Source organism: Herpailurus yagouaroundi, unplaced genomic scaffold (genome assembly GCF_014898765.1).
Source record: "Herpailurus yagouaroundi ecotype Mexico unplaced genomic scaffold, PumYag 308, whole genome shotgun sequence".
NCBI classification, from domain to species: Eukaryota; Metazoa; Chordata; class Mammalia; order Carnivora; family Felidae; genus Herpailurus; species Herpailurus yagouaroundi.
The window spans coordinates 5,520,274-5,540,855 of NW_024412525.1; the positions used below are offsets into that span (position 1 = coordinate 5,520,274).

General features: G+C 56.2%; 1 protein-coding gene across 17 annotated transcripts in view; it reads left to right on the top strand.

Annotated features, from left to right (window-relative positions):
* NFASC (neurofascin) overlaps window positions 1–20,582 on the top strand; it is a 181,612-nt gene that overhangs the window by 154,132 nt on the left and 6,898 nt on the right. For 8 of the 17 annotated variants that reach the window (XM_040462111.1, XM_040462104.1, XM_040462105.1 and 5 more), the window contains 5 exons: window positions 3,642–3,884; window positions 7,346–7,462; window positions 8,725–8,877; window positions 15,421–15,552; window positions 17,602–17,671. In XM_040462111.1, the coding sequence (XP_040318045.1) occupies window positions 3,642–3,884; window positions 7,346–7,462; window positions 8,725–8,877; window positions 15,421–15,552; window positions 17,602–17,671 (715 nt within the window). The remainder of the gene's footprint in view (window positions 1–3,641; window positions 3,885–7,345; window positions 7,463–8,724; window positions 8,878–15,420; window positions 15,553–17,601; window positions 17,672–20,582) is intronic. The other 9 variants (XM_040462113.1, XM_040462114.1, XM_040462115.1 and 6 more) reach the window with 3 other exon arrangements.

Consider the following 20,582-nt stretch of genomic DNA (forward strand, 5'->3'; position numbering starts at 1 on the left):
CTGGGACCCAAGGCAGACGGGTCTGGTAGCATGGGGTCTGCCTTGCTCAGTGAGCACCGTGCCAGTCTGGACTGCCCCTCTCACGAGTGGCCCCTGCAAGGGAAAGCGATCGTTCCAAACCCCCTACTTTCCGCTTCCCGTTTAGAAAAGATCCAGGCCCACCGTGGCATGCACAATGAGCTCAGGGGCTCTGTCCCTCTGTCAAATGTGTTTCCTGGACGCCGGCTTCCACACGACATGCTGGTAGAGGCACATTGCGCTTCTCTGTAAATGAGATGTGCTGATGGCACCAGCTGTTCTCAGCTTTAGATTCATAAGAACCTTCTGCACAATCTGCAGGTGCCAAGCGATGGAGCCCAGGTTCCACATTTTTGACACGGGCCTGTTATCCAGCCCACTGCTCCCTTCCCTCTCATCTTCCCCAAACCTGGGTGGTTGTTTTTTTTGTTTGTTTGTTTGTTTTGTTTTGTTTTTTACCCCAGACCGATCTGTTCATACCTTACCCCGTGAAAATAACCCCTCTCGTGCACCTGTGCCTGTGGTCTCTAAGGATTGCTGCCCATCTGCCCTGGCCATCTGTGATTTGGCCAGGGTAGTCCACGCGCCATGTGGACATGTTTGGACTGAACCCTCCACCTTGGAATGTCTGGAAACTGCTGTCCTCGTCTGTGACTCAGAGCTGCAAATGTTTGGTGGGCAGCCCCATGGCAGGTTCTGGGGTCAAGGCTGGTGCTCTCCACCGATCACTGACGGACATAGTGCACAGAATTATGGTTCTCCATCCCATAATTCCTGCTGTAACTAGAGATGCCCTCTTAGCCCAGCAGCATGCCTGTCCAGCCTGTGGGCCACTCTGTCTCTAAGCCCCTGACCCCCTTCTGTCCTCTACCCGAACCCCACCCCAGGGGACGAAATCCTCTAGATCCCCTTTGACCTGAGCGCTGGACGGTTTCCCCGTGAAAACCTGCCTTCCCCTCGCGCCTGTAGGAGCCTCCAACAACTCACTCACCTGACCCAGAGCCTTTCCTTTTCGCCTCTGCCCTCCCTGTCTGTCTGGCCCTGTCCGGCCATGGGACAATAGATGCAGCTAATGAGTGGGCCAGAGAGAACACTGATTTGCCAGCTGTGACCTCAGCCAGCTGGGGCTGCCTCCTCCATGGTGACTCCAATGACGGGCACCCTCTGGGAGGGCGCCTGGGAGACCACTCCTTGCCTCTTGTCCCCCTCTCCCTAATACCCCAGGGCTGCTGCCGCTGAGCTGAAGGAAAAGCATTTAGGTCAGTAATGCTTCGTCAGTAACGCTTCCTTCCGGTCACGCTTGGTGGAAGGAGCCATTGAAGGACAGGGACAAGACAGTGCAGCATCCTCAAAGTCCTTTCCTGTTCTTGTCTCTGACCAGCAGGGCCCTCACCTAGCCTCTCTTAGCGTCTCTGTCTCTAAAGCTCTCAGAGGACGGCCCGGGGAGGTGCGTGCGAGCCTAGCTGTGGGCCTGTGGGATGTAGTGTGTGTGTCTCCACTTCACAAGAACTAAGGGGCACATGAGTGTGTACAGCTTTGGGGGGAAATGACATTGATTCAGGGGGCCCCGGAAATGCAACACCGCTGCCCTGGTCTGCGCTCCACAGAGTGGGATAGGTTTAACTCAAAAGGAGCATCTTCCCAAAGTTTTTTGATGATGCCTTTTAAGTGGTCATAGAAAAGGGGGGCCCTGTGACAACTGTATTTGCCAGAAATTATTAGAAAATACCCTGTTGAGGAGGAAGCAGATCAGAGAAAGACCTGCCCCGATGGGCAAGATAGCCTCTCAGGTTTCCTTCCTGCAGCACAGAGCAGCAGGAAAAGTCCATGTGTGTCCACGGCACAGGACCTGCAAGGGGCCAGCTCTGGGAGAGAGCTGACCTTGGCCTTGTGGATCTCTCAGGCTTTTCCATGTGTCTGTCTGTAGGTCTTGGTGAGTGTGATAGGTGAATTCCCTCATGCTGAGTTTTTATAGCACTGAGCTTTCTAGGCCTGGGGCCACCTTGGGCCTGCTTCAACAGTGGGGAGGGGGAATGGTCCCCACCCCACACCTTCCTGATGTCTGAGTCGGGAGGTATAGGGAATATAGCACTGCCTGCTTTGACCCTGCCCAGGAATCTTTGGAATGCATGGGACATACTTGGCCACCCAATGTGACTTCTGCTGTCAGCAGCCTCAGGGTCCGGCACTGCCTCTGATCTTGCAAATAGGGAAGCAGTTGGGATCCCAGAACAGCCCCTCCTTCTCTATGGGGACTTGTAATATTGGACACCCAGGGGAATGAAAGGGCTTTTGTTGGTCAGACTCTTGTTGGAAAGGCCTAGGGTGTCTTCATTCTCCCCTGAGAAAAGCTCCCTGTCACTTGTCTCTCTGGCTCCCTCCCTGCCCTGGCCCCACCCCGGGCAGTGAGCTTATTTTCTTCCTAAACTTCTAGAGATTTAGAGATAGGGCTGGGATGTCGCTATTCCTCTGGAGTTACAAGTGTCTTATATCTTAACATCCCTGCGTTCTGCCCCATAAAGTCGACCCTAATCAGATTACAAGAGATGGCAAGAGGAGACGGGGCTCTGTCTCTGATTTGCCCCCATCATTCTCACACCTCGGCTTTGGCAATATTGGAACGAGAGGGTCACAGGACAGCCCTTTGGTAGCTGCCATGATCCTCCTGTAGAAGGAAAGCAAGCCTATGGAAGCGATGTCACATAGACACTAGTCCCCTGGGGCTGACCAGCATCGAGGGTAGCTTCGGATGGGAGACGAAGGTGTGAGAGCGAGCAGAGATCTGAACCAATCCCCTGCAGATTTATGCAAAAAAGAAACCCACAAATGTATCTCGCTTGCGTCCTGGGATTTCTCCATCTACCAAGCACAGACTATGCTGTGGCAGCATTAGTGTCCCTCCCACGTCCTGATGTGAAGGGGAAACCCAAATGTGCTGGGAAGAGAGGAGTTACTACACGTTCGGGAGGACCATCACTGGGCAGAGAAGAAGGGAGGAGAGGCAGGGCCATGGACTGGAGCTGAGTGCCTGGGGAGGGGTGGACAGTGAGACAGGAGACGCGGGCCACGCCGGGAGGCCGACCTACAGAGTGGGGATTGTTCTCTCTCTGGTTGGGTTTGGGGGTGTCAGAACTCGAGCAGCCATGAGAAAGGGGAATTTGGGAGCGGATGGTTGGGAATGGGAGTCGGCCCGGTGCTCCTGCGGGACACAGCCGGCCACCTGCCCCCCTCCAAGCCTGGAGCTCCAGGGCTGCTGCCTGGCCTGTGTCTGGGTGGCGCTGGCCTGGGACCCCAAGCCGTGCCTGGGGCCGGAGTGACTTGGTGCGGGTCCTTTCCCATCGCCATCCTCTCACCCTCACCCTCGGCCGGGTGCATGCTGGGCGCTTTGAGCCACACAGACCATGCGAAGAAAATGAAACACGCACGGGGCTTCATTCTCTTCCTCGGCCATGGCTGTGTTCTCTCCCCGTGATCCTCTGACCCGGTCCGTCACGCTTGCGGGGGCTCCCGGGTACCGAGCCCCGTCTCCCCACCGGGCTGCCTGCCTTGCACGCGGGGGCCGCGAGGCCAGGCCGGGGACGCCCGAACCAACCGGACTCGGCTGTTTTACATTTCCCTCCCAGCTCCTCCCACGTTGCCCCCGACTCCGGTGGGTGCGACGGGCGCTGTGAGCAGTACTGACGCTACTGCCACCGCTGCCACCACCGAAGCCACCACAGTCCCCACCATCCCAGGTGTCGCACCTACCACCATCGCCACCGCCACCACCACCACCACCGCCGCCACAACTACAACCACTGCCGCCGCCGCCGCCACCACGGAGAGGCCTCCCGCCACCACCTCCGGGACTAAGATGCCCGAATCCGGTACTGCCCACTGTCCCTGCGCCCCGATCCCTCCGCGGGAGGCTCCCCGCGTGGGGGAGGCGGGTCTGAGATGCCGTTGGCCACCACCGCCCTTTGTTTCCACTTTGAAGGCACACGTGGCGAGGATTCTCAGTCTGGTAGCCCGGGGGCACGGAGCACCTCGGCCCATCCGTGGGCGGCTCTCCACGCCCCCATTCTAGCCTCAGATCCGTGTTCACAGCGGGCCACGCTCCTCAGGCAGGGTCCCCGGGTCCCGGATGGGAGGGCCGCCTCCACCTCCGTGCTAAGCAGCAGCTTAGGGCTGAGCACCCTGGAAGGGAGAGAGGACGCGGGCCTGACCCCGGATAGTTGGCCTGAGAGGGCTTCCTGCCCCGGCCGCGTCGCATTCAGCCCTGCAACATAGAAGGCTGAGGCGTGGGGAGTGGCCAGCCCTGCCGGGCAGCTCTGTACCCAGAACCCTGCTCTTCCCTCATATGGTCTCCCCACAAAGCACGCTTCCGGCCGCCCCCGCCCCCTGCCCCCTTTTTTTTAAAAGAAGAGCTTCCGGGAAAGAGCCTTGCCAGGGAGCCCCATAACGCCCACGCCCCTAGATGCACACCCGAAGGGAGAATCGCAGCCTTAAGAATTGATTCCAGGGCTGGCCTGCTGAGCCCAGAAAATGTGCTGTCCCGTGTGCAGCCAGGCCAGAAAGCTCTGTCCTTCCAGCCTGAGGCGAACCCCTGGGCAATTTAGCCGTCCCTCTAAGAGCCAAGCATCAAACACTCTTTCATTACCATCCAGGGGAGGGCCTCTAGTTCACAGAGCCCACGGGCCAGCTATAAAAACAGTGTGATGCAGCTGGCAGGGGACGCAGGAGGCATCCAGAGCCCTCCGCCAGCAGCTGTAGGACTGTAGACCCCTCTGCGTCCTGGGCAAGTCCCTTTACCTTCCGAGGCCTCACGGCTCAGCACCTGAATGAGGGTGGAGGCTTAATGCACCCTGTGAGTATTGTCTTTAATTCAATTACGTGAGCCCAAAGGGGAGGCGAGTGATACATCGGGGACACGGTGTTCCTCAGGCCTTGAAGGCACGGATTTGCTTTAAAGATACAATATCCAGAATTGAAACCATACAGACTTTAGGAAGACGTTGGCTGAGGAGAAGCCTGGCAGGCCATCAGAAGCTCCCACCGGTAGTTTGGTGTCGGGTGTTCTTTGGGGCCACGATGAGGCATCTTTGCATGATAGCAGGGCCCTGTGTCCCCGTGAATGCTTGGAGGTCACAGAACAGATGCACAGAGAAGGAAGTAGGGGACTGGACCTTGCCTCCCAGCAGAGTTACTGCACTCTGGAAAGATCGGCCTTGCTGCCACATAGGACTAGCCCCATTGACGCTCACACGCGACTTCTAACTGTCCAAGACGCTGCAGAGGACCTGCCTGTGCCCCTGAATTTGTCTTTAGAGCCTGGGGACACCCCGCAAACATCCTCACTTCCCTCAGTACAGGAGAGCGGTTCTGCCAGCCACGATTTTTTTAACCGTCTTTCAGCTTTTTCATGTCTTCTACCTTAGGACCCAATGTTTCCTGAATTTCCTTTCTTTTAGGGTGAAACGGGGCTTTTTATTTGGCCTTAACTTGTCTCTTTCAGATTTCAGGGGATACCCCCTAATTCTCCCTTTCTGGGAGCCCGCAGAACAATCCATGCTTCCTCTCACGCTTTTTGTGTTTTATAGTAATTGATAGCTCTCCTTCTTGGTCTTCCTCTCTGAGCTTTTCAGTTCTTTAGCAGTGGCCCTGCCTTCCCCCAGCTCCCACCTCTGTGTCATTCTGCTCCAGTCATGCCCCAGTCTCCACGCCCTTTACGAGAGTCAGATTTGGGTCAGTTATTGTATTGGTGGCCAAACTGTGTAAACCCAAATTCTCTGGCTATTTCCAGGCCCCCGAGCTGAGGAAGAAGAAGCTCCAGTTCCCAAATCATGAGTTCTCATAATTCATTCCCACTAGCAAGAGTCGTGAGATTCCAAGGAGCTGGGATTTGGGGTGGCTTAAAGCCGCCAGTACAATGGAAACACCTGGCAGATAAGTAAAGAAGCCTATCTTCTGCCCTCCCCATGGAGAATGCCCTGTGGTGCCATCAGTGGAATCTCTTTCTTGGCCCCTCACCTGACATGAGTCATTCACCTGGGGCAACCCGCAACTGACAAGGTTGTAGTAGAGAAGCCACCCCCTTCGAAGTAAAGACCAGGAGATCTTTTATCGCTTTCCCAGCCCTGCAGACTCAGTCACATGTCAAATGGGTAATGAATAAATGCATCACCAATGTACTCTATTCATTTATATTTGACAAGTGAGTTAGTGACAGTGCCCCCTTGCATGCTAATAAAATATACAGGAGCCACACTTGTAAAGTCTTTGAAATACAAGGCTTCATGCTAGTACTCCGCTATTAAATCTTTGCCGGGAAATGGGGTAATCAGACTGCTGGGACTCTTGCAAAATGATTACGTTTGAAGATTAGTGCCACTCTCCTGTCCACAGGCTATGGTTTCAGACAGTGCGGTGGCTTTGATAAAGTGGCTCCCAGCTCATAGGAACTAGATAATTAATGTCTTCCGTACTGCATGGAGATCAAGCCTGAAAGACAATTTAGTGCTGAGGAGCCGAAAAAAATTGGATTTTTCTGGTGTCTCAAACGCTGGGGGTTGGGGGTCAAGAAGGAGTTCTCTTCTTTGGTTCCCACCTAGCCCGTGAGAAGGAGAGGAGGGGCTCAGGGAGAGGAGGGGCTCATACTGTCTCTACTTGGGACCCTGGGGTTGTTGACCCCAAGTCCCCTTAAACAATCTGAGGCCATGTTCCGCACAATCCAGGATCGTGCTGACCCAGGGACTCCCGAATCACCGGTCTGCGTTACCGTTCTCCCGGTTCAGGAGCCCTGTAAGGCTTTCCCACGTTTGGTCCTGAACTTTCTACACATCACGACTCTTGAGGGGTTTCTAAAGATCCTGCTCTCCTTCCTGTAGAGTGTCTGTAGCTGAAGGGAGAGAGGCTGGCACCTCTTTGCCCCTCTGTCTGTAGGATGGCCAGGGGAGCTTTGCCCGGCGTCCGGGTTTTACTGCACCGTTCCAACCCATGACAAAGGATCAAAAAAGGGAAAGAGCCCAGGTCCGAGCCTCCCATGGCATGGATCAAGACCCCCTCTTTCATTCCTACCCCCACCTGTGTGGACACACAGTTTCCAGCTCTCCCTCACATACAGGTCCTCCTGTCTGCGCCCGCTCGTACCTGGATGGCGACCTCTGGCCTGGCCACCAAGGCTGCAGCTTGGAGCGCTGTCGGGCCCCCTGCACAGCCACTTCTGACTCTTCCCCTTCCGAGCCGCGCACGCGTGTGTATGTGTGTGTGTGCATGTGTGTGTGCACGCGTGTGTCTCCGGAGCTGCCTGTCTCCTCATCACTAACCCCTCTTCTAACCTGCCCACCAGCCCCCGACAGGCAGTCCATATGGAACGTCACGGTCCTCCCCAACAGTAAATGGGCCAACATCACCTGGAAGCACAATTTCGGGCCCGGAACTGACTTTGTGGTTGAGTACATCGACAGTAAGCATTGCTGAGCGGGGCACGGCGGCAGCTGCGGTGGGTAGCGTAGATGCCATTAAAGAGATCCTGTGAACTCCCCCAGGCTCAGAGGGGCCTGTTGGCCCGGCTTAATTATGACTTAATGAAATCGATACGCACTCAGGCGGCAGCGGGGTGGGAACAGCAGTCGAAGGAGAAGGAAGAGGGCTTCCGAAGCCATTAGTGGAGGTCTAGGGTTGCATGCGCTGGGGAGGACCCGGGTAGTGGGGCCCTTCGTCCGTTTCCTGCCCAGGATGAGGGTTCCGAACAGCCCCCATAAGAGCCAAAGCTCACTCTGTGTGGCTTTCCTTAGCTCAGAATCCACTAGTGTCTGGTTTCTGGTTTCTTCACTAGTTCAGGTCAGACTTTGGGTACCACTGTGTTTTGCTCACAGAGGGATGCCAGTGCCCTACGGTCCAAGGCACAGACCAGGGTCGCTTGTCGCAGAGAGCCGGTGGCTTGAGCTGAGCTGTTCACTCTTTACTGGATCTTGGGATCAAGGGTCATATTCGTTACGCTGTAGGGGGTGGTCAACGTATCTCCTTCTTTGAGAGAAGGCCCCTGTTCCTGAGGACTCAGCCCCACCACGTTGTCGTCTAGCAACTAAACCAGCTAACTCAGCCAGAAGATCTCTAAGGAACGAGCAAAGCCAAGTCTTACTTCTCCGTGGTCGGAAGGGTTCACATCCACCGACTCTCATCCCTAGCTTGGCCCCTACTATTTCAGCTTCCTATAACCACCGTTCGCCCTACACCCCGATAACAAGGGCGCTCCCTTCTCCTGAGGTGTGGGTTCTCCACACAGCAAGAAATGAGAGGTGAAACCAGGAGTGAGAGCCAAGGACTGGAGTCCTGCCTCCCCTCCAGTTACCATGAGGGATGCTAACTGGCTCTCCGAGCCTCACCAGAAAGCTCCCGCGCGGGAAGTTTGTCACCCCCAGGACAACAGAGCATTCACTGACATGCTCTGTAGGAGCAGGAAGTAGGTCATCACGTTTGGTGCCAAGGCTGTAGTGGGGGAAGAAGGCTGGAGAAAGGATAGTGCCGTTGGCTGAAGGGTCGTCACGTAGGAGAGTCAGCGTCGCGTGGAAGGGCTGCTGGCGCTGCCTGGTGACCTCCTAGTCTGCGCGATGGCCCGGCCCCATCCCCCACGCTTCTGCCTTGGACAGTTGACCGGGACCCTAAGCACTGCCTCCCCAGCTCCTCCTGCCTGGCCCTAGGCTGACTGAGGTTTCTGTTCCCCAGGCAACCATACGAAAAAAACTGTCCCTGTTAAGGCCCAGGCCCAGCCTATACAGCTGACAGACCTCTATCCCGGGATGACATACACGTTGCGCGTTTATTCCCGGGACAACAAGGGCATCAGCAGTACCGTCGTCACCTTTATGACCAGTACAGGTGAGAGGGGATCTGGCCTGGCCGTCCCCTGCAAGCATGGGGCATTTCATTCCATCCTCAGCTTCCTGCTTGTCTCTTCTCCTTGGAAAGAAGGCTCATCCCACCCACTCCCCGCCTTGCATGGCGTGTCTCAGCTCTTAGTCAGTCCGCAGCTCCCACAAAGCCAGGAGGAGCCAGAGTGCATGCGCAGCGGAAGTGGAGAGTGCCCTTCTGACCCTGTGGCGACGCGGGGGGGGGGCCAGAAGGAAACGAGGACAGAGGAGGCCGCCTGGCCCCCTGGCTGTGCCCGCAACACGAGGGCTTGGGGTGTGTGCGATCGTGGGCGCTGCGAGTCGGTCTGGGGGCTGCCGGAGTGCAGAGCAGCCTGCCCTGTGCGCACAGGACGTGGAATGAAGGGATAGGGCCACCCAAGGGTCTTGACCCAGAAATCTTCCCAGGATCGGCGTGTGTGTCACTGCCCTGCCACTGTCATCTGTTTAAAAAAAAAAAAAAAAAAAAAAGTTCCAAAGTATGTGACACGAATTGTTCGGGGCTTTATCCCGGTTTAGTTTTTTTGTCCCCAGTTTGCCATGGCTTAAAAGTAGTTGACTTTCTGTCATGCTGGGGAAGAGGAAGGAGCTCTCCAGGAGGAGGATAGTCCTGGCTCAAAAGGGACTTCGGCTGTAGCTAGAGAAGCAACCTCAGTGTGCCAAGTGAACAGGTCACTAGGGGCTCAGTAAATGGTATAAGGTCTGGGCGGGCAGGCAGTCTGGAGACTTGAGGCCACCTGCTCATCTGTTTGTGTGTATCTTCACGGTCAGCCGGGCAGGTGGCCGTGCTAAGCCCTGAGGCAAAGGGTGAAGGTGGGGGGAAAGAGCCAAAGAGAGAAAGGGACCAGGTCCTGCCCCCAGGATGTCCTAATCAGGTGCAGGTTAGGAGATATGAGCATGGCGGGGGTGGGGAGAAACACACGATGATTCATATGACCTTATGAATGTCGGCTCCGTTATTCACTACTCTTCCTGTGGCCAGGCTGGTCCTGGTAGCCTGCATCTTGAGATTCACCACCCAATTGTATAAATGTCTCACTCCACCCCTTCTAGCCTGGTCCCTCCTGGTCTGGACGTTCCAACCTCCTCCCCATGCCTCCGGCCTATCCTGCCCACGTTCATGCTGTCAAGGCTCAGGGAGTCTGAGTCCGGCTGCCTGCTTGAGGCTAGCCCAGCCAACTCAGGCAGGACGTCTGAGCGAGGGGCCAGGCCAGCTTGGGAGCCAGGCAAGGGAACTGGACAGTTGACCAAGTAGAGCAGGTGGCTGGGCTCTGCCCAACCCAGTCGGGGTCTCAAGCTCTTGCTCATCGGCGCGTGCATTTAATTTTGCTTCATTATCAACTTGAGTCCAGCACAGAGGCAGGAGGCACAGATAAGATTCGAGCCTGGAGCCGCCTCCTAGGCAAGGCTACGAAAGCCAGTGCAGTCTGCTTCTAGACTTCTCCCGGGACTAAGTCCTGGGGCTGAGAGTGAGGGCTGAAGAGAAAGAACCAGGGAGAAAAGGGCCAGTCCCCGCCCTCAGGGATGTCCCAGTCTGCCTCTAGGTATCAAACATGCGGTACGGGGAGGAAAAAAAAAAGATGATGGATAATACACTTCTGAACATTGACTCAGTGTTCTTCTCTCTTTTCCTGTGGTTGGTCTGGAGAGACTGATCCTGATAGATTGCTTTCAGAGTGAGTTTTCCCAGACTCCTCCGGGTGCACGCCGGGGTGGGCAGGTTGGTGACCCGAGCTCTGGGTACATATTGTTCGCTTACCTCACTGGCTGGCTAGAAATTACTATGTGCAAACCACACAGGGAAAGGAAATATGTTCCTTTTCTCAAGTTTGTGTGTGCCTGTGTGGGTCCGGATTCTTCGAGAACGCACGCTGTGTATCCTGCGGGTGGAGTCCAAAGCCAACTTCACACGATTCCCTAGGTCCCAGGGTCTCATCAAAGCAAGAGTTTATGAGCATCTCTGGGTCCGACCACTGGTCATTTAGGTGACCACAGGCCGTCACTTTAGTCCACAGACCCAGACGCACAGCAGTGGTTCAGGGGGGAAATAGAAGGAAACCACGAGGAATGCTAACTGGTTCCCTGACCCTCACCGGAAAGAACCCACATGGAAAGTTAATCACCTCCTTGAAGCTTTTAAAGCCAAAGAGACCCAAGGGGCCACACACACATAGCCCTGGACTCTAAGGGGCTCATGAGCTCTTCTGTCCTGGGGTCGGCTGGGGTCAGCAGGGTGGGGCGAGGTGGCAGCACGCAGGTGCTGACAGTGGGCCAGTGGGACAGACAGCAGACTGCCTCAGACCTCAGGAAAGTGGGAGGAGGGACATTAGGGGACCTCACTGTGGTCAGTTTCCTGCCGTGTTTGGAAGAAACCCGGGATGGGGCACGGTGGTGATACAGAGGCATCGGATGGTCCTTGAGTAAGAGCAGCTAAGCCTAAGTGCATTTGAAGGAAGTCTGCCCCTGTTCTATTTGCTCACCTCCCCCTGTTTGTGAAATGTAATTCTTCTGCGGACGTTGAGTGACTGGCCTTTGAGTCGTGAGAACTGCCTGTCTTGCAGACGAATGGCCCATTGCTGAGCAGTCTTGTAGGGGGTGGTGTGGAAGGCACACAAAATACGGCCTCTGGTCTAGAGTCAGAGGCTCTTGGACCTGAGTTGGCCAGACGTTGTGGGCCGGATGAGCAGGTGCTGTTCTGGTTCCCTGTTCCAGCGGAAGGTGGTGAGTGTAAGCACACCCTGGTCTTTGAACGTTGTCATTACTGTGTCCATTAGGAATCTTGAAACACGTTGAACAGATCGATTAAGAATGGTGTCGGCGGCCAAATGTAATACCCTGAAACCTCCCTACAGTGCCTTCCGTCTCTCAGAGTCCACTCTGTCGGGTCACGTCCTCCGTGAGATCATCTGGTCCTAAATTGCTCTCGGTACTTGAGAAACTAAATCATTTTGATGGGGGCCAGTTGAACCCACCTTACCCCAGATCCCATATTGGTTCGGGTTTGGGTTTGGGTTTGGGTTCTTTCTGAGATATCGTTGGCATATAACATCGTATTCGTTTCAGGGGTACAATATAATGATAGGATTTATGTATATATTGCAAAATGACCTCCACAAAAAATTTAATTAACATCCAGCACTACTCATAGTTACAACACCCACTTGGATTTGAACAGGCTTCTGTGTCCAAACCTCACAGAAAATTCTTTGCCCGTGTGGCCACTCTCCCTGGAATTGTGACCTTCTCTCCCAAGAGGCTCGTGGAGGTGGCTTGTTGGGGAGCAAACAGGTCACTGCACACCTACGAACCAAATGCTCTGCAAAGGACAGGAACCACCATCCAGACTCGGGGTGTGGCGCATGGCCAAGCCAATTTCCTAGTGACCCCGGTCGGTATCCCAAGCTAACCATATTAAATTAGGATTAAACTGATCATTCATAGGTGTTCACCGCCTACTTGTTACGTGACCAGCATCGTGCTAAGCCCTAGGGGGGCTCAAAGACTCCCCTGTTCTCAAGCCTTGAATGGTATAGTTGGAAATCAGGACCCAGGAAACAGAGCAACTGAGTATTACATTTCGTGAAGTAGACAGGGGTGAATTCTGAGATTGCTGTAAGCCGGAGGAGTGGGAGATTCGGGAAGGTGGGGTGGAATGTGGAAAGGTAGAGATCAAGGGCATGGGTGTGGGGGGGGGGGAGGGGGAGATGCAGGGATGGGAAGAACCAAGTGCCCGGAAGGCCAGGCATGACAAAGGTGTCCCGAGAGCATAATACACCATGTGTCAAGCAGGGCACCGGAGGAGATGTTGGGAGGATGTTAGCTGGGAGCACTGGGCTTACAGCTGCAGAACTGGCTGGAGGGACAATGCGAGGTGAACAAAGGGATCGCCCGTTGGAAAGTGAGGACCGGAGGACAGGTGAGGGGAGGAGCCAAGGCTGTAGAGGTCGTTTGGGGAAAGACCCACTCCATGATAGCAGTTGAAGCACTGAGTAGAGAGGGGCTTGAGGTTTTCCCGTCGGGATCGGAGAAAGATGGTGACAGGAACTGGAGACCGTGCAAGGTGAAGGAGTTCACCTGTAAAAGGACAGTGCCTGCGCTAGAGCTGAAAAGACTGGCGGCTGCCTCTAGGGTTTTTCTTTTAAGATGCTGGAAGCTTCGCTGTATTTAAGAGCAGAAGGGGGGAGGCAGCAAAGAGGAAGATGCTGGAGGGCTTGACGTCCTTCTAGGACTGAGCCACCCAGCAAGGGAGAGCTGCCACCAGTGCCATGGAGGAAGGGACAGCTGTGGAGACTCTGAGGTTTCGGTGGTCACCTGAGTGGAAGGGGGAAAGCTGCCCACCCAGGGAGAGGGTAGCGTGGGGCAGCGCGGAGAGGGAGGAGCAGTGTGGGAGGATGGTGAGAGGGGGATGGAGAGATGGGCGGGCAGCAGCAAAGGCCCAGTCGAGGAACACGTAGCTTACGAGCTCTTTGCCTTGAGCAAATCACGTAAAATCTCTGTGCCTTAGTTTTCTCATCGGTAAAATAGAGCTAATAAAGCCTACCTGATGGGATTGTGAGGATCGAATTAGATGCTGGGTGGAGACGTACTCAGAGCCGTGACCAGCCCACAGGAGGTGCTTCTGAGTGTGCACTGTGATAGTGGGACCGTATCCGGTGGGAACAGGTGCTGTGAGAGAGAGAAACCCGAGTGGCTGGTTGGGGGAGGGGGCTTTGGCTTTAGCTGTGAAGGTCTGGGAAGGCCTTTCTAAGAGGAGGTGACATTTGCCGAGGCGGCCATCTGAAGAAAGAGCGGCAGATGCTAAGGCCCTGAGGTAGGGACATGAGTGGCCAGTGTGGCTAGAGGAGTGAGGGTAGAAGACCAGACTGGAGAAATGTCCGGGGCCAGCTCGGGTGGGGCCTGCGAGGACAGGACAGAAATCTAGCTTTTCACCCAGTAACAATGGGAAGCATTGGAGGGTTGAAGCAAGGAAGTGGTTTGCTCCTCCGAGGGGCTTGGGGAGGATCTCTCTAGCACCTTTCATGGAACAGCCTGCAGGGGTAGGGGTGGGAGGGATGGGCCATCCCCGCACAACATACACAGATCGGGTAATCACGCCAGGGCAGCCAGAGCACAGAGAGCACGAAAGCACTTATTTGTCAGTCTGCCCCATTTGTCCACCCTCTTCTTGGTGCATTCCCTTGCCCAGGCACAGAGAAGGCTCTAAAGACAGTTTCTGTGCCCAGGAAGAGCAAAGGGTAGGATCGCACCCAGACCCCTCCCCCACAAAAAAGCATGTGATGGAGACCCTGGAGCATGAGGGCTCCTGGTCACCCCTCTGTTCCTCGTGCTCGTCCCCAGGAGGAGGTCCCGTGCCTTGGCCCGGGGCTCCATGGGCTCTCTGGGACCCTGCCGTCACCTGGCTCTGTGAGACGCCCCTCGGCTCACCAGGCTGGTCCCGGGGCTACTTTGAGTTGGCTCAGTTGCTTGGATCCTGCCGCTCCTCCCAAATCTCGGTTTCCGTGGCAGGCTGGGAGCCGCTGCTGTTCTCTAATCCACAGAAAGGAGTAGGGTGAGTGGGTTTTGCCCACGCCACACCCCTTCCCAAACCCTCATGCCAACCGTTGGGTCATCCAGAATACCTGCAGAGGACACCTGAGCTGCTGTCCTCTTGGCCCACCCAAGTGCCCCTTGGATTGTGAAGGGGTCAGCCCACACGGGGACATGTCTTCACGAGCACTGGGAAGGGACAGAGAGGGACTCATTGTCATGGGGATTGGTGGCGGGGGCGGGGGGAACCTCCACGCGTTGGAAATGGCTTGCAAGTGGCTGGACGCTGAAGGCACGGCCCCGGCCCCCGCCGTGCCGCCAGCCCATCCGGGTACCCGCACGGGGACTGTCTCTGCTGTCAGGGAGCGCCCGATCCAGTTGGGGGAGCGTGAGAAGGCACAGGGCATCCTGGAGCCACACCCTGCCCAGACCCACTGCCCAGAAGCCCGGTTGGCTTTGGGGCCAGGTTGGTGGGAAAGGTTGCCATTCTGTGCCTGTGCAGGCCTGCGAAGGTGTTCTTCTGACAGGTTTTTGCCATGTTAACCATGGCCCCCGTTCCCTGGTGGGTTGCAGAGTCCCGTTTCCTCACCCCAAGCTCGTCCGCGGGGAATCGTACCTCCGGGGCCGATCCCGGCTTTCCCTCAGTCCCCACTGGGCTGTGACCAGCCGTCTGGGTTGCAAGAACCCCATGCCCCGTCCTTAGGACACTTTCCCTTCCTGAAGGACCTGTTCAGCTTTCTGCTGCTTATTCTGCTCCCTCTACCCCTTTCCTGTGCCTCTTTTCTGACCTTCTGACCTTGGCTCGTTAATTATTTTCTCTTTGTCCCTGTTGTGGGGTAGTTTGGGCCAGAGGGCTGCTAGGTGGTAGCATAAGGCTCCAGGAGGAACATCGACGTGAAATAGCCGTTCTTCCCTCACCTTCCCCTCCTCACCTTCTCCCGTGGGAAATCATTCACGTGTTTGCTTCCGGCCCTCCCTCCCCCACCAGCTTACACCAACAACCAGGCGGACATCGCCACCCAGGGCTGGTTCATCGGGCTCATGTGCGCCATCGCCCTCCTGGTACTGATCCTGCTCATTGTCTGTTTCATCAAGAGAAGTCGAGGTGGCAAGTATCCAGGTAAGATGTCACAGGCGAGTGGGCTTGGGGGGGTGGGGCCGGCAGGCTTTCTTGGGAGCCGCCAGGTCCGGGGGGGGGGGGTTCTGTTCTCCCCGTGAGCCCAACCCCTGCCGAGCTCGGACGTACAGTCCTCCTGCCTGGTCTGTGCATCTGAGAGGTGCCGGAGAGCACTTGAGTTAATTAAGCTCGCCCAAGGTGGGCGGACGGCGTGGTCCAGGCAGCTCCAAAGAGGGGCTAGAAGGAACGCTGGCTCCTATTAAGAATGACCTTCCCTCCCCTTGGCCCACCATCCATCTGCTTAGCAAATTGACTTGTTTCAACCTGAATCCCATTAGGATCCTGTGTCCCAAGGAAGGAGGAAGGAAGAAAGGTATTTTCTCTGTGAGAGAGAGAATGGAGAGGGGAGGGTCTGGAGGGAAGAAGCACACCCGTGAGGCTCTCGGTCACTGGGCTGTAATGACAGATACCCCAACAGAGGCTCAGGAGCTCCTGCGTGAAGGGCAGGCAGAGGCTGAGGGGTGGCTTGCGTGATACAGACTCCCTCGGTCCTGAAGGAGCTTGGGGCTTCCCAGAGAGTCCTAAAGCGCCATTTCTCTTCTGGGGGCCTCAAGAACCACCAGCCCAGACAAACCAAGGTCAAGGACAAGGACCTCTGGCATTCGTGCTTCTGGAAATATTGATTGTTTTTCAAACGGGGGCAAGAAAGCCATCTGTCTGTGAGGGGGTGGGTAGGATGACAGGAGACAGGATAATGGATGACCCAGAGAGTGAAAATCCTGCTGGTCTGCAAAATGAAATTACTCCCTGCCCCCTAAAGCACAGCCCGTGCTCCCCAAATGCCTGCCTCTCCCGGCCTCTAAACAAGTCCTCCTCCGGGGGCCCCCTAAAACTCAACTCAGAGAGAAGATTCTTTTATTTCCTTCCCCTGCCCACATTCCCTCAGACCCCAGGATTCTAAAGAATCTCCTTGAAGTGAGGCACATGTCTGTTTGTGAGGAAGGGCAGGAAATTCTAATTCTTCATTGGCAAATGACGTTTTCTTTCACTTGGTTGTGCTGCGTGGGGATTGTTTTTCTTCTATAAGAGAGAAAGCTCTACAGTCAGGGAGTAGAACGGCCTTACTGAGCTCACCCCCAACCCCCCACGCATCAGATAAACTCTGAGCCGTCCTTTGCCCGTGTAGAAAGTGTTCCATTCCAGAAAGCTCTCAAGGCTTACTGCCTTCCCTCCAGATACAGGGTAGGGCCCTGGTCCAGTAGAAAGATGAGTGAATCATGAGGCCTGGGCTCTAGCTTTCACTCTAGACTTTATTCAGTTACTAATTAGTTATATGACATGTTCTTCATTTTCCAAGGGCTCAGTTTCCCTCTCCTTAAATGGGGCGATTCTCCTGCCCTGTACCTCAGGAAGGATACATAAAGAGCCATCCGCGTAAGTGTCCATTGTGTGCCAGGCTCTGTGCTGAGTGCTCAGGACACCAGAAGAAAGTTGATCGGTCCCTCAACACACTGCATTGGGCACAGAAGGAACGTCACAGCATGAAACAGGGCCTTGGAGGGGTGTGTACAAAATCACACAGGAGGTATAGGGACAGGGAGTTGCACAAACAAGTGAGGTCACAGATGTGAAAGCATTTTCCATTCCTGAAGGTGCGTACGGAGCGTAGGGCCCTCTGCCCTCTGCCCAGGGCACTCTGCTAGGGGCTTTTAAGAGACAGACACAAATTATGATAAGAGAGGGCAGACCAAGGGAGGGTCGCATCCATTGGGTGTTTGTGGCCAACCTCACGGAGAGGTGGTGGGGAGCCAGGTGGGAGGGCATTTCAGCTACCAGTGGAGATGTGCAGAAACCGCAGCCATGAGGAAGCAGTGGCGCCATGAACTTGACACCCGGCGAAACCAGGGAAGGACGAGGGAGGCATTGATGGCGCCTCGTTGAGAGGGAGAGTGTTGCTGAGCCCAGAGGTGGTGCCTTGACCGTGCAGTCAGGGTCCCAAGGAGCAGAGGCATAATCATCGTGTCTGTGTCTTTGCTTCTCTTACCGACCAAGTGCGAGAAAAGAAGGATGTTCCCCTTGGCCCTGAAGACCCCAAGGAAGAGGATGGCTCCTTTGACTACAGGTGTGTGATCTGTTTGACTCCTGGTCACCCCCGCGTCGGGTAGGCGGCTGTCCTCACTGCCCCCTTGTCATCCATTGGTCTGTCACTTCTGCCTCTCGGACGGCCTCTGCTCGTCCTGATCGCGCCGGACACGGCTGCCTCCTTGAAGGCAAGACCGACGCTGACTTGAGGAACAGCATTTCATTCATTCAGCTGCACAACTCAGATTTTTTCGAGCTCCTTATTGGTATGTTTTCACCTTTTTACTGCGAGAGCACATGCTGGGAACCCCCTTGCTACGAAACGAGCTGTTGGCTTTCTCTCTGCCCACACCCCCACCCTGACCCTGTAGACAACCGCCCGGGGAATGGACGTTGTCTTGAGAGCTCAACTCCGTGAGAAATGAGGGGTAGTGTTAGATGTGGTGGGTGGGGAGGTTCTAGACCTTTTCCTCATGAACTTGAATGATATCTCTGGGCTCTAGCCCCGAACAGGCCTTGGAGAGGCCTCTGGCCAGTGCCCGTCTCAAATCAGAGGACTGAGGCCCAGGCAGGGAAGTGACCTGCCCAGGACGCCCACCCACATCTGCCACCCAGTGAGCTGGTGGCACAGCTGGAGAAGCCAGGGGCCCGACTTCCAGTTACTGCTAGTGGGCAACATCACAACCCCCATCAGACCTGGATGGGCCTTCATATCGGGCGTGACAAAGTTGTAATCTCCCTTTTGATGGCAAATGTATGTTGAGTTAAGGAAAGATGCTGGGCGGGTCCTGGAGTCTCATTCCCAGACCAAGGTGGGCGGAAGGAAATGCTCTGATCGGAGCCCTGCTTCCCCACCCCCACCCTGTTACTCCCTGGGGTGACATCACCCCGCCTTCCCCTGACCTCTCCTTATCCTATCCTCGGCCTCCGCCACCGTGCTCAGCAGCAGCCGGACAGGCAGAGTCAGCTCAACGGGCGGCAAAGACACTGCCCACCCAGGAGTCCATCTGGACGCTTACGAACGTCCATCCATCCAGTCCCGACATCTCCAAGAGCCTCTTAAGAGGGCAAACACGAGAGGCCCCTCCCCTGACTGTCCTCAGCACCCCTCCTGGGGCCCATCTTCCCCAGGGGCTGAGAGCTATTCCCTGGCCATCAGTTCTGAAGGACATGGAACTTCCCTCCCCCAGACCCTCAGCACAGCCATAGAAGAGGGGTGAGGCCCTCCTCGTATTCAGGGCCAGGCAACCTGTGCTATGAGAAGCTGCTTCCTCAGGCGCCTCTCCTCCCCCAGACACCAAAGCTGTTGGGCAAGAACGCCTGCCTTCTCCCCACCCGCTCCCCTGGCCCACCCACACTGAGGCTGGATATACACACACAGATGCATCCACGGGCCCACACACCACGCACACACGCGCCTCGGCTTGGGCTCAGCAGTGAAGCACCTCTCTGGTGGGTCTGCTTCTCTCTGCCTTGTGTGCCCACCTGTTTCTCCAGGGTCTCGGGGAAGATGGGCAGACAGGTGTCTAGGGCCCCCCTGTCATCCTGGTTCCTTTTGAGCTTCCCGTAGAAGAGGTCTTTCTTCCCAGCTTGAGATCCTCATTCTCCACAAGAATCTGACACACCGAGAACCCCTCCCTCTGCCTCCCACCCGAGCTGGGCCATTGGCCGCATTTGGCTTAGGTCCCTGGAATCCCCTAGAAGCACATAGACACAATCCCCACGCTCCTGGGAAGGAGTACATGTGAAAAAGGTCGGTGAATGGGGCAAGAACCCAGTAATTAGAAGCTGCTCATTTCAAAACGTGAGCCCCACTCCCCATCGAGACTCAGGTTAGCCCTAGAGACCTGCCTGCCTCACTAGGCCTGCCTCTCCCGTAGCGCTGCCATCGGAGAAGGCAGGCGGAGTTAATGGGGCACAAGAGGGAGCGGGCTAATAGCTTTCCATCTACTAACACCCAGTTCAGGCTCTGGCTCCAGACCCTCCCCTGACAGCTGTCCCTGGCCAGCACTGCCGTTAGAAGCCAACACGCAGTGCCGACTATAATGGCAACTCAGCCGGTTGTTTCCACACACGTCCAGAAAGGGCTAAGCGTGGCCCGGGGGCCAGGGAGGGGACGTTGTGTGTCTGCCCATACCGCCTGGCACCGCTGTGGTCCCGCCTTCCGGGACCCGGATTCCCGCTGGTGGCCCGGCTGCCTCCTGCGGGGGGGCCGTCTCCCCTCTGAAGTGCAGCCAGCAGCACCTGGACCCCCTCCGAGCCAAAAGGGCAGAGAGTTTTGCAGCCAAGGGAGGGGATGTGGCGCTTGAGCAGACACTGGCTGCTGGGGGTCTCACTTCCGGGAGGGCGGGGCACAGCAGGCATCCCAGCAGGTAGAGATGCCACTTTAGCCCCCAGCCTGCCAGCTCCCCTTGCCCAGGAGGGGCTGAGGGGCAGGACCCAGGGGCCTCCAAGGAGGCTGGGCAGGACCCCCTGAGACTCGCCGGGCTTTGTCTCAAGTTGCTGGCGACACACGCTCGTGTGCGTGCCCCTCCCCGCGTTGCACCCTCTTTCGCTTGCCCCCAGGCAAAAGCACCTGCTCGCTGGTAAACCAGAGAGCCGACAGAAACCACACCAAGACGAGAAGGGCAGAGGCAGGGAGAGGTTTGTTTCTCAGTGGCCCCGGCCCATTGCTTTCTTGTCAAGGACAGAGCCTTTGTAGACAGAGCCACACAGATCACAGAGATTCAAAGCTAGTTCAGCCCCTCTTGATGGAGAGACGAAGGCCCAGTGAGAGGAAAGGCTTTCCCAAGACCACAGAGCCACGCAGTGACGCACATGCGACTGGGGCCCCAGCTCCTTGGCCCTTCTGGCCCTGCCTGGTCTGACAAGCACACGACTCTCCTCGCTCTGGGGTGGCTGTCCTCTGCCCACTCCTACCCCAGAGAGTAGCACAGCCTCCTGAAGCGTGT